At 35.7% G+C, this 14,531-nt stretch overlaps 1 protein-coding gene across 2 annotated transcripts in view; it reads right to left on the bottom strand.

The window, feature by feature from the left end:
• LOC124629489 overlaps positions 1-14,531 on the bottom strand; it is an 83,766-nt gene that overhangs the window by 59,724 nt on the left and 9,511 nt on the right. For both annotated transcript variants that reach the window (XM_047162867.1, XM_047162868.1), the window contains exons 2-3: positions 11,960-14,397; positions 10,537-10,673 (exon numbers count right to left, since the gene is read on the bottom strand). In XM_047162867.1, the coding sequence (XP_047018823.1) occupies positions 10,537-10,673; positions 11,960-14,397 (2,575 nt within the window). The remainder of the gene's footprint in view (positions 1-10,536; positions 10,674-11,959; positions 14,398-14,531) is intronic.

The following is a 14,531-nucleotide window of genomic DNA, read 5'->3' as shown; positions in this document are numbered from 1 at the left end:
AAGCTTTAATACTGACTGAACTAAGTACACGTGGTTTCAAAGAACTCGTTTATTCTGTGAATATTGAAGCCGTCATTACGAATGGCATGCAATACCGTTTCATATTTTTAGTCCTCCCCTTAGCCAATTACAATCAAATAACAATAGCGAGGACAAATAATATGCTAGTGTTTATAATTACTTTCGGACGTCCTTAAATCCAATTCGCAATGCATTGCTAATTAACTGAACAAGTTAATAGAGTATCGTGCGTTTTCGTAATAAATAATCACGTCATATCATAATAGCTTCTGAAAATGGGGTCATTCCTGCCTACTGCAACGGTTTTGGCGGAATTTCGTAATATACAAAACATCGTGGCGTCTACTCCTGGCTCCGAGCCAATTGCAGTCGACTTTAAAGGAACTGAGCTGCGGATGGTTAAACACCATTTTGAACCATGTTATAAAACTTCTACCAAGAACTATCTTTGTGAAAGATCTTTTGGGAATGTTCACGAAGGCCGATGTGTGTTTTGCAACCAATGCTTTATAATTTTAATGACAATCGTAGCGTCCAGTTACTATTGCTGTGCACATATTGCAGCATGCAGACTCATACAATCTCTCTCATTCAAACGTGCGTCTTACAAATTAGTAAACAGCTTCGCAAATAGCAAAACTGCTTTAGCACAAGCATTTGTGTCAACAGTTATTATGAACGGCAAGAGATTCAAAAGTCACGGAGGTCAACTTCGTTAGTACGTATAACGTTAATATACTGGGCTGTAGGTGCTCAATGCTCATATACATTTAAATAGTAAATTGCTCGCTTGCACCCAGCATGGGTATCGCCAACGAGATTAAATCAGTGCGTGAGGACACATGTAAAGATTAACATCCGGCACGTGATTGACTTTGGCGACTCTAACGACGCTGCACGCCGATCGGCGCCGACTAACATTTTAACCAAAATGTAAAATGGAACGTTCGATATTGCGAACAATAGTTTGAAGGTATTTCCAAGATTAAATCTATAGACCATTTAGTAATTCCGTTACACGATTCTGTGCTACATGCAAGTTATTGGCGAACATTGTTAACTGGTTGGCAAAAACAATTTATTTTTATAAGTCTAGGTATGTGTTTTGATATCTACTTCTCGTCTTCAAATACAAAGTTTTTTTTAGTTTATTTGGTTTGTTGGAGCGTGACCTCTAGCCACAAAACAAAAAAGAAGTAGACTGTTTTGGACGACGATAAAAAAACTTGAACAATATTTGAATGGAATGCAGCAAGTCCGACATCCCGCCTCCCGTCTGGGAGCGATCGAACGAAAGTAAAATAATTATTAGTGTCACGTAACGACAAATTATGAAGTCTCGGCGCGTTCCCATTAGTTACGCGAACTCTTTGCGCCGAACCACCGTGCACAATAACTCGATCTTCTAAACTATATGTACTCATCTGTAAATATTTTACCTTTTCTTTGTACACAAATTGGAGGTGTATCAGGTTTATAATATTAATAATTTTATAATTTCTCAAAATTGTCAGGACAAACTTTTTTGATTACTGATTAAGCATCTGCCTACTTACGCTCTTTTGTTAGTCTATTATTGTCTCATCCATCAGTCAGTTTTTGTTTTTAATTAATGCTCACTTTCTTCATAGCATGATTAGCTTTTCATTCTAATCTGATCAGATCTTAATCAGTAGTTCAAAAACGCTAATGACCAATTTAATATGCAATTAAGCACTGCTAGAAAAAATACTAAATCGTTTCGACTAAGAATATGAAGTAAAAACGTGACAGCTCTACCAACAGGCTTGCGAACGATGTATTAAGAAACAAATTATGTTAGCACCAATCTTTTGAACAGTAGAGCACATAATTGAACTCACGCGCACGAGGCGGCCGAAGATGTTGTCTTGTGACAGGTATATCAATAGGCGAGAACGTACCACGGTATAGTAGACAACGCTAAACAAGTTGTGGTGAGCAAAAACAACACATAGGTAGCAATTACTTTGCTTTCGAACCAATATCTGTGCTTTCATCCGTTCATCTCACGATGGTGCGCCTTACAAGGAAGCAACATGGTTCAGTATATCACTAGGGACGCCGACGTCTGGTGCAGTTCGCGGCACGTACAAGGACTTAACAACTGATACGTTTTCTAGTCCAAAACACATTTTAACAGATGTTAAAATATTCTCTCAGCAGTAAAAAGTAAAAATGGTTGAATGAAAAAAAAATATTGATTTTATTCAGGTACTGTAAATACATGCAACTGTAATTATTAGAAACCTCATACCTGACCTCATAATTCCATTAAGAAAACTTTACCGAGTGAAAAATCAGTCTTGATCAATTCAGATTTCATAAGATCTGCCGTTCCCGGTGGCACGGACCGTGATTGCGGCACTACACCGGTACTTACAACTTCCCTTCAAGTAAAAGTAGTCCTGACACGAGCACGAATTATATCTGTGCGTTCACTCACTGGACAAAGAAGTTGATTTTCAACAATACGAAAAGGAACCTGTTCTTTGTAGGAATCACCTGTAACTATCTTGCACAGAGACCGGTTTCCTGCGGTCAGAAAACCACAAAAAGGTGGTCGTCACACTTTCGACTAGGAATATAAAACTCCATGCATAATGTACCACCTTTAGAATTTTATGGATCTCATTTCACACAAGTTTTGTTTCTGTTTCGGTATTCTATTAATAGTTTATCTTATTGTTTAAATAACATAATAGCATAACAGTTGTTTCAAATTCAATAGCAACTGTGTTCCCAGTAAGTCACACCGGACCGATACAAAATAACGATAAAATCAACATTCATCATACGCGCGATTGTAATGTCATTTCTTGGAAAAGCAACAGTTTATAAATGAAGCGAGCAGCTCGTGGGAGGCTGGAGCAAACTTAGCACCAAACAATCAACGGGAAACCTTACTGGGAACTGCAAACTGGTAACCGGTATCCATTAAAACGGTTTACGTTTTTGTATCTGGACTAAGTGGCTATGTGACAGCTAAACCGAATGGACATAAAACGGTATCTGCTAACAATTTTCTACACAATATTAAGTGCCATGATTTGCATCTCTGTTCATCGCCTCATCGGACTGTGTCTTCATGGCGATGCCGATGCGGGGAATTTACAAATAATAAACATCAAAGAAACAATCAGATGACTCATTTGTTTTATGTTTTACCATCTACTTGCACTGAGGTGTATCAGAATATGAATGAATGTGAAAATTCCTCTCACTCTCATGTAAATAAAAATCATAAAATATAATTTAAATCATGGCCAATTAAATTGATTTGAGAGTTTTCGTTTGCTTTGTAACACCAAGAACAAATAAAGCTATAAAATGATGTATGAAACGTTTTAAAAACTGCAGAAAGTCAGTTTGTTTACAGTCACGCCACAACGAAACAATAGACAGTTATGACAATTTAAAAACCAAAATGGTTGAGGCGACTATAATTTTGATTTGCTAATTTGAATATGAAAACCGTTTTATAACCAAGAAAACCTAGATTACCTATAACCAAGTCTTAACTGGTACTAGACAAAGCGAAACCTTTAAAATAATGCTGATTTACATGTTCAATAAAATTATTCATAAAATTTTCAGTTTCAGTAAGTATTAGAATTTTATTAAATAGAGTTATATTTCCATAACTCTTACTTTCGAAAGTTCTCTCTCTAATAATGGCAGATTTTATATTTCATTCAATATTTAAATCTGATAGCATTATATGGTTTATTGTTCTGGTGGGTTGCTTATATGAGCACCCAGTGGGCGTCCTCATACAGTTTAACTGCCTTTGATGTAACTAATGACATTAATGATATAATAGTAGAACACCATGTCACGTAGGCTTTTAGGCCATGGCAAGCTATTAAAGCTATGAATGTGGGTCAGACGAGACCTCATAGTTCGGCTGAATACACAACTGTTCTAGAACCGATTCCAATACCACAAAATTGGGACAACTATTATGATATTATATTCATAGCCCAATGGCTACAGTCATTATATTTATTTTTCGATCAAACTGTTTGATGTGGCATTAATAGCAGTTTCTTATTTATTAAAATGAAGGTTTTGGTGTCATTCCTACGCATCAATTCTATAGAACCAAATAAAAAAATTTTTGTTACTTTGAAGGGATACAATCAATCATTGAAGAATAATCATCAACAAAAGGCTATTACTCCAAATTAGTAGGCAACTGAGTAAATATTGGAAATCCGCCCGAAATGAACGGTAAGATAAATAAACACTACCGAAGATGACTTTAGAATAGTCTTGATTGGAAGACGCTGTGATGATATTGTTGGCAGGGCTATTCATGGCTGGTTAGCTGCTCTGTCAGAATTGGCTTTAACATCAATAAGTAGTGGATGGAACAGTTTGCAGTCGGTTTCGCCTTCACCGACGGGGTCAACGATTCTCGACTCGTCAACAAATCCATCGACGAGAATAACCCGTTACACTGCATCGGCTTCCAGCGGATTTCACTCGCAAGTATCGCCTAGACCATTTATACTGTCTCCGCTTATAAACTATATTTTTAGGGTTAACCTTAAAAGTCTATATTTGGAAACCTGTGCCGTTAGTAATATTATTTCTATACCAAGCTCGAGCAGAGCGATACGAGGGAATGATAAGCAAAAGCATTTGAAATACAACCGTTAGGATTATTAACGTGGAAGTTCTGTATGTTAATCAGTTAACTAATTAACGGTAAACCCGGCAGGATACTTTAATGATCAGTAGTTTCGGTTTATTTTTTTCCTCTCCCAAATATCGTTAAATATTTTATCGCATAGAGATAAGTAATGGTCACTGTTGTAATATTTATCTATGATGAGTAACGAGGCTACTACAACGTGCTACTCCTACGATTTAGAAACTTGTTTTAACTGAATAGATAAAGATCTAAGTCTTGTTGCGTAAAATACGTTAACGTTTCGTTTAATAACAGTTATGATGTAAAAGTTTGGAACACGTTAAGTTATATAGGATGGTCATGACTTCGATCGCGTATTTAATGGCAAATGAAACATCTGTTGGATCCATTTCGCTAAAACCCTAATAATCATGTCAATAACGTGATACATCATCTTCATGTCTTACATCTTCAAAGATAAGTCGGGATAAGATAAAAACTACAAATGTACCAAAGTACACCCATATGTTTTGTAACGCTGCATGAAAATTCATTGAACTATAGAAGATTTTGAATAAATATATATTTTTAACTCTATAATCTCTATTCAAATTAATAAAATAATGTCGGTACTGGAATGCTCCCATAATATACAATTCACAATTGAAACTGAATAGTTTGAACAGTTAAGGTAGAAATAACATAGCGTTGTTGGCTGGCGTCAATTTCGCCAACTAATTCGCATTGCACCTCGTAGCTGTCTATTCTATGTGGAACATTTTCACATTTCCCTGATTGTAATGTCTTTAGTACATAAATCTATTGTTATGTACACCAGGTTTGGCTACTTATTGAATATTTAATTCAAGTAAATTAAAATTAAAAGACAAATCAATATCGACAGGTTTTCATAAAAATATAAAATGTTAGATATAGGTAATGAAAATGAAAAAATCTTTGTAGATATTTCCAGAAAAATGTCAGGTATTTTGAGATACTCTTCAAGATGTTACTCGATATCTATGAAATACTTCGACATCTGAAGTAGACGTGAAAGATAAAATTTATCTATATCATGATTCTCCAATTTCATGCTTTCGAATCGAGTTAGCTGTGTCAATTAAAAATTTCGTACAATTACTTTTTGCGTGTAGAATAGTTACCTCTAGACATTGTAAGTTAAGTACGTGCATGTTACAGTGAAAGTCACTTAAATAATATATTATTTAATTCCGTTTATTACAATTTCCTCCACACATTAACTAACCGGCATAACGTAACGCGTGAATTTAAGCTGACAGACATAATACATATTTCATTTAAGCATCGTCACGGATTATTGATTAAGTTCTCTTGAATGCAACTTCAAGATTAAATAGAAATTGAGATAAAAACTATTATCTCTGTAAAAACAATAGATAGAGAACATAATGTACGTTTTTGTATATAAATCACTTTTTAATTATGTAGCAGTGTTCGTTGCATGTGAACCGAGCATGTGCGTTAATGTACTTTCTATTTGGCCCATTATTTTCTGCTGTGACTGCTATCTAACAATGAGTTACAACGATTTATGTAATACCTCCTACAATGTATTAAATAATCGATTTCTAATGAGACTCGTATCGAGTTACAATCGTTATGCACTTGCGTTTCATTAGCCATGATCTTTGATTCCTTAACGAGATACAGTTACGCGCCCGAGCAAACTATCAAAGGATTTAACTGCGCCGTTATTTTAAAGTTATTTATTACGCTTAAAGTTGAAAGGTAAAAATAATGTTTATTTATGTCGATTACGAATCAAAATTGTCTTCGTGAAAAACCAAATGTGCTTACATGCATGTAATGTGACAAATGTTTACTTTAATAATAATGGCCTGTAGTGCTAACTTGTTTAACCAGTTGTTGGTAGACATGAAGTAAACGAAGGACGAGTATACACGTATACATAGGTATATACAAGTATTATAAACAGAGATTTTTTTTCTTCAACAATAGACAATCATTAATGGACAGGAATCCTTTCTTATAAACATAATGATTCCAAGATTACGCGACAGTCCGCAAGGTAAACAAAAACATTGTTACCTACTTCATCAAAAGAAAATGTCAAGTGTTAAGTTAATCAACGCCAAGTAGACAAAAGGTAAAATTAAAAGAATAATAACTTAAACTATGACACCACACAAAACAAAACTTGAAAGTAAACCGTTCACGTGACGCGTTGCATTTTACATCGTAGTGTTCTTATCATTATCAATGAATTAGTATCCCAGGTGCATGTATCGTCAACACTTCACTGACATATGGCACATTTTCTTTGAGAAAATGCGGTATGCGGTTAACCTTAGTGTCGGAGGGGAATCCATTGATTTTTCGCGTTGCAAGTTGACGTCACGAACACGACAGAGTGGCGGAGTGGCGGCGCGCGCCGGCTCGCGTCTCACCGGCGACTGGCGAACTGAACCTAGCCGAGAGGAAAACGCTCGTTGCCATGCGGTCTCAGCCAGCTCGCTCCCTTAGCCTGCCGTACTGTTGACCTTCCGCATCGATTTGTACTTGTCTTCCTTGCACAGCTGATTTTGAATTGGGGTAGCTATGCAACTTGAATTTTCGGGCAGGTAATGAGAAATCCGTACTGAGTTCCAACCGGTAGGATTGCAATCTACTTACGTGCAATGAGCCTAAATTAATTTCTATAAAGAAAGCCTGCTATTGTGGATATTTAAGGAATAGAATGAATATTATTTTTAGGAAATCCGCTTATAAGGATGAAGAAGTATCCTTTAGACTGTAAACTTTTTCAGATAATTATAATTATTTATAAGGGTTATTTTATTTCTATTAAGATTATGTGGATTATATAAACCTAATATTTTTTTAACATAGCAATGGCTTAGTCTATCTTGAAACGAATGACTGATTAAAGGTTAAAGAAAACCTCTCGTGGAAGTTTAGGCTGACTTGGTGGACATGGTGATTAACGCTCAATCCTCTGTGTGTGAAGAGGCCTGTGCCCAGCAGTGGGACCATAAAAAAGGCTGATGATGCTTACTTTGCGAAATAATTACCCTGTATATAGCCCATAGATACTGAATCATAATCACTTTTTGAAACTACAAATGTGAATGGCAATAGTAGATATGTTTTTGACTACGCTTACCTTTCATTTTATAGTAGACACCCGCACTGGAGGCTTTATATTATGAATACGACTTAAAATAAACTCCATTTTCGTTGAGATTTAAAAATATTAATGAACCATAGTAATTTAAATTTGCGTCCAATAAAGTGCAATAGCTTTCATAGTTTTTTCATTCTAGCATCGCAGTTAAGCGCCTAAGCAAAATGAAATGGCAATCTCGCTCACTGACTCATAATCAGATTAAAGTGTGAAGGCTACGGATAAAGCATGAAGCGACTGAAACCTAGTTAGCGAATACCTAGATTTTATTGAACCATAAATCAAGATAATATTACAATAAATAATTTTAAACTTCACTTTTACTCAGCCGTATAAGCAGTCCAACCGGTGCCTATTTTAAAGGTACGGCACGCTACGTGTTAATTGCTATCGCCAATAAATAAGGAGTTGCTAAATCAAACGAAACCTTATAAACAAGGACGATACCTTGCCATGAACTCTATGCATTAGTGTAAAATTTACACAAGAATTAGGAGCACTGACAATAAGCAGCAGGTTAACATTGTAGCATGTCACTGTCACATTGCATATTCATAAAGAAGTTACGACTTTTCAAATCATTAGAAACATTACTTCTGTAAATAATAATCCCACCCAAAACAAAAATGTGAAAGACTGCCAAGTTCGATAATATGGGAATGTTTCGCCTATAAAAGAAGTGAGATCTGAATAAGTACCAAGTTCCATACACATACCTCAGTTAAAAATAGTTACTTTTTAATGATGTTACTTGGAAAGTTTTCATACACCTTGTTATAAACCTACTAAACGCAATGAATCAAGTATTTAATTTTCTATTAAAACTTGCCAAGTAACATCATTAAAAAGTAACTATTTTTAACTGAGGTATGTGTATGGAACTTGGTACTTATTCAGATCTCACTTCTTTTATAGGCGAAGCATTCCCATATTATCGAACTTGGCAGTCTTTCACATTTTTGTTTTGGGTGGGATTTCATTTATTTTTGTAAGGTTGTTTATTTTATTTTTTTCTTATGATGAAGTTAGTTAAAGGAATGTCTCATTTATACTATCTTTTAGATTTTTTAATATGCACTATGTTTCTTACAAAGAAATGAACTAGATTAACTAAATGGACTAGATTTACCAACTGACTGACATGACATGTTATCATATATTATGTTCGTGGATCAACACATTCGTTATTTTCGAAAGTGATTCACACTTGGCCGTTTTCAGATTTTTATTTTACTTCTAACTACACTATTTTACTTCTAACAAAACTAAATACAAACCATTCGAAGATATATTATATAAATATAGATAAATTTAGTTCGTTTTAGTTCCTTAGGGGTATAAATTTACACCGGGTATAAAACACCTTCATTATTTTGAAACCGACTCACACTTGGCCATTTTCAGATTTTTCCCTTTACCTTGACATAAAGACCTACCTCCATGCCAAATTTCAAGTCAATACGACCATTGGAAGTGGTCTAGGTTTTTGATGAGTGAGTCAGTGAATCAGTCAGTCAGTGAGTGTATAGTAAAAATAGCGATTTTCTGACGTCAATATCTCAAGACCTACAATAGGTATATTAATGAAATTTTGTATTTTAGATACGTGAGGGGGTCTCAATAGATACTAGAAATTTGATATGCGTAAATAAAATAGATTTTGAGTTACAGGGGGGTCGAATTTGGCCCGAAATGGTTCGTGTAATATAACCCACGGCCGGTGTGTCGCTTTTTTGCTCGAACTTGGCGGACACACTGCCGTGTGTCTAGATAAACATAGTTTTTGAAGACAATTGAAGTTTCAGTTTTTTTTTTGACGATTCCGTTCTGTGTCCGTCAACAGCTGTTCAAAATCAGACTTCACACAAAAGTTTCGTACGTTTCCACTTTTAATGATTCTACGTGAATTGTTTTAGAATTAACACATGTCATTGAATCACATGAAGCCAATGCTAGGCAACCTTGAAGTAGAATGGTGTGTCAAAACACAAACTAGATGTATTGCGTTGTTATCACGCAGGCTTAAGGTCTATACGCGTGATCTAAGATTTTCCTACATTTTTCCTAGCTCGTAGTAATTCGTAGTTATTTGCGTAGGTGTGTTCAGCTACGTTTGAATTTTGACTTACGCTACAATATTATTATTGTCAAAGGTGATTATTTGATTGACGTTAGAGCTATTTCCATAGTATGTAATAATAATAAACGTTTGCAAGTCAATTGCCGCTCTTTACATACTGAATCATTATAATAAACTTAGCATAAACCTGAATAAGTTTTTACTGGCTACCTAATCACATTTTCCCTGAAGTAATTTTCAGCTTTGTAAACACAATAGAAGATAGTTAGTACCTACCTGTTTTGTTAGCCACTGATTGCTTTCCACCTGACTTCGGCACAGAAAAAGTTATAGCAGGTATGATATTAGTATCTGTCCCCTTAGCCACGTTGTCTTTCGAAGATAACCCCTTGTATGCCGGTGCGCGGATCCACGCGAGACACAATTGATTTTCTATTGTTCTCTAATTATTGGCATTCAAGAAGTAAATGGCAGTTGCAGTGTAATGTGGAGAAAAACCTTTTAAAATCAGTGAAACGCGTGGTCATAAAGTGACATGAAACACGTGGCTAAGGGGCCAGGCCAGGTCTTGGTAGTAAATCTGGTACTTACTGAGTAAGGGGAAGCGGCTGGTGGCATGCTTGCCCAGCGGAGTGCTGCTGGCGCTGATGTCGCTCTGAGAGCTGTGCAGGCTGCTCTTGCCGCTGCCCGCCGCCGAGCCTAGCTCCATGCGCATACGCATGTGTCGGCTGCACAACAATAAATCATTAAATTAGTTATTAATATGATTTAACAGTGAATATGGTTACTCTAACGCTGCGATCTCTCTACAGGTTCAAGCATTTCCTTCCTATCAGTACTAAAACCACTTTGGTACAGTCTCTTGTGCTTCCCATCATTGACTATGCTGATGTTTGTTACTCGGATCTATCTCAAGAACTTCTCAACAAAATGGATCGTCTTCTCAATAACTGCATACGCTTTATTTTCGGCCTTCGTAAATATGATCACGTTTCCTCTTTTCGTTCTCAGCTTAAATGGCTGCCTATTCGTTATAGAAGATCCCTTAGATCTCTCTGTATGCTCTTCTCTATTCTCAACGATCCCTGTGCTCCTGATTATCTTCTAAATTATTTTAAGTTATTGGGCAGTTCTCATAGCCGTAACCTGCGTTCCTCTGAGAATTTGTTGCTCGAAATTCCATGTCACCGCACCGGATTTATGGCTAATTCTTTTGCTGTATCAGCAATTAAACTCTGGAACGCTCTTCCCCTTGACATAAAAAAGGCAACCAGTAAGTATTCCTTCAAGCGTAAAGTTCGCCATCATTATTTAAACTCTTTACCTAATTGAGTCGTCGTCACTCTTATCGATTTGATATTTTATTTTTATGTATATATATATATATATATTATTATTATGTATTAAGTATTTATGTATTGTAATATGTTTTTATTCATATCTATTCATGACTTTCTCTTTTTTTTTTTTTGTACTACCTATTTATTTTCTCCCTTTAACCCGATGGTTGACTGGTAGAGAATGCCTTGAGGCATTAAGTCCGCCAATGTACCTATTTTGTACATAAAGTATAAATAAATAAATAAATATTTTTCCCTATGTTATGTATTATGTTTAACGTATTCTGCTCTAAAAAAACATTTTATTTAGTTTTAACACAAAAGATAGTTATTTTCGTTTATTTTCGTTGTTTTTTTTTTAGGTTTATTCAATGATAAAAATAATATAAACTATATTTACAAACTTGTCCCTATAGTCGAAATGCTTAGGAATAAAACTAGGATTTTTTAAGCTGATGCTCCAAAATGATGTAAAACTGAATGGAAAAAATCAAGCTTGAATTTTTGTAAATTCATGGTCGTGTGAAAAAGTTTAACTTTGAAACTTGACACCTTCTAGACACCATGCTGGGTGAATTGTAATTCAAAGTGACCAATGCATCCAAGCGGGTATTTGAAATCAAATGTGATTTGTAATGACTGTTAACAAAAAGTAAGAACCTATACGAACTTACCTTTTAGGTTTCACGTTGTTATTTGTGGATTTTGAGCTTAACATTCTACTGACACTGCATGAAGTTTGAGATCGTTGTAATGAAAATGAGCAGTCCACCTTTGATTTAATATCCTTAAAGGATTTTATCTTATAATCGTTTTTGGTGTCCAAAGAATTCTTTTTTGCCAAATTTTCTCTTCTTTCGGTCTTTTTTGCAGTTTTTGGGCTATTCTGCACGCTGTTATCTGCATCAGTCTTTCTGTTAGCCAACATACTTTTTAGTTTACTTGGCACATCACGCTTAGGCATCTTGTACTTCTTCAAGGTGAAACTCCTCTTTTCCTCCTTGGTCTTTTCCGTGCATTTCATATCTTTTACACTGTTCAACGAATTTCGTTTGCTGGTGTTTTTCGGTGTTTCATCGTCGTCTATGACGTGAGATGTATCTGATTTATGTTCTTCCATGGCATCTTGCAGTGGTGAAAAATAAGCATTCAAGTTTCCTGTACTAGCATTTTTCTGACTACATTCTGATCTTGTAGATGGTGTAGATCCATCAGGAGACATGTCATCAATAACATTCAAGAACACAGGAGACGTACGATGATTTTCGAAATCGGTGTAAACTCCGCTGGATTCCATGCAGGAGTCTTCATTTCTGTTTACAATTAGAGGTGGATTCCCGTTAACTTTCTTTCCACCATACAGGGCACCATCAATAACCTGAGCCCGTCGGTCTCCTCTTTGCATATGATCATCTAAACCATCGGCGTCACTTTCTGTAAAGAAATCTGAATCCGTCATGGGATCTGCTCTTCTAGCGACTGGCACATTTTGCCAATCCATTTCAATAGCGTCTTCACGGTGTTCAATTGAATGATCTGCTCCTCTGCTCACAGGTCTGGACATTTCCCCATCCCCTTGATAACCATCTAAACTCGTAATGCTCGTGATACTAGTAATGAAACTGTTGGAAACTTTAGAAGTTTCCATGGATTTCGGATAATCGTTTTTACCATCTGAATAGGTCTGCGAGTCATGCAGTGTTGAAGCGGAAAACTGCGAGTAGGTACTTATTTCACCAATTATTTCTGAACTGTCTAATGGCAAATCTTCTGGGGAAGGAGTTTGTTCGATTCTATTTGTAATCAATAGACTTTCATGTTTGCAATCTAGAGCTATTTCTAAATTGGCCACATTTTCAGCAATAGAACTAACGGGTTCTAAAATGCTGCTGTGAATAGAAGGCATGAATTCTTCGTCTAACAAATTAGAAGTTAACTCGTCCTTCCCTATTGTACTATCTTGTGAGGGCATATCGTAGGTCCTAGAAGTATTTGACAATGGTTCTTGAATTGACAATGTACCAATGCATTTATGAGCTGGGGAATCGAAGGATGTTTGTGAATTGTGTTCCTCGTTATTCATTATTGTTTCCAGACTCACAATAGGCGCTAGTTGCCCTTCAACCGTGCACCTTTTATTCTCTAAGCTATCAAACCCATCGTTTTGTATCGTCGATGCTGCAGAGTTACTTTCAGTCTTATCAGTTGATGGGGTATCACCATTATCTGGAGATATTTTACTTTCATTAGTATCACAGAAAATTGGTAATCCCTCTACTGTAGGAGAGAAAGCGTTTTCTAAATAACATATATCATCCATCTGATCTGGAGTCAGAATGCCCAAACTGTCATCCAGGGAGTTTTCCTCATTAGTCCTACTAAGCGAATTATCATTAGGACTTAAATTAGAATCAAACATACGTGAGTGTACATGAGTTTTTAACTGTAGACAAAGATCAGATCTGGAATGTGTATTAAATGTCTTTTTTGCCGGAAAGTTCAAATCGTTTTCGCAAGAATATTCAAATTCTCTCATAGGTTTTTCATCGAAATTCAACACGTTCGGTAGTCTGTCTGCACTCTTGTTAATGGGATTAATTAACTTCTTGAAGTTAAGTGAGTTTGTATCACTAAGTACTTCTGATTTTGGTCGGTTCCAAACATTCACTCCTGCACTTTCATTAAATGACGTAGAAGGATCGGACTGTAGATCAAATAACAAACTGTAAGGACCAGACTCGTCTTCATCCTTCTTGTCGACTAGGTGCTGCGTTATATCATTAATTAAACCTTTTGTCCTCTTATCTACATTAGAATCCTGCTTTTTTGTTATTTGATTAAGTTTTTCACGCAAGTCTAGTATTCTTGGGTTCTGCTCAATAACTTTTTCCAAGTTTAAACTCATTTTTGGTATGAATGACGCATAAGTCTTACAAAATACTGGTTCTTTTATATCATTTTTAGTTTTAGTAACAGCATGAGGTTTTTCTGCAATTTCTGCATTTCTTGTTACATCGTAAGGCTTAATGGTATCCAAATTTTTTAATTTTGAGGCGGAGTAAACCCCTCTCAGTTCTAGTGTTCTTAGCTTGGCATTCTTATCGACAGGAATCTGGAAAAGAAATTAAACATTCGTAAATTATACTGTCATAAACGCAACAATTACACAAATTTCTACTAAAATAGTTTAATTTAACTCGGGAATAATTTATTGTTAGACATTTAACAAAGACATAATATCATAAT

This window comes from Helicoverpa zea, chromosome 4 (genome assembly GCF_022581195.2).
Source record: "Helicoverpa zea isolate HzStark_Cry1AcR chromosome 4, ilHelZeax1.1, whole genome shotgun sequence".
Taxonomy (NCBI): domain Eukaryota; kingdom Metazoa; phylum Arthropoda; class Insecta; order Lepidoptera; family Noctuidae; genus Helicoverpa; species Helicoverpa zea.
Note: the sequence above shows the minus strand (reverse complement) of the source record. Positions and strands in the feature narration are given on the sequence as shown.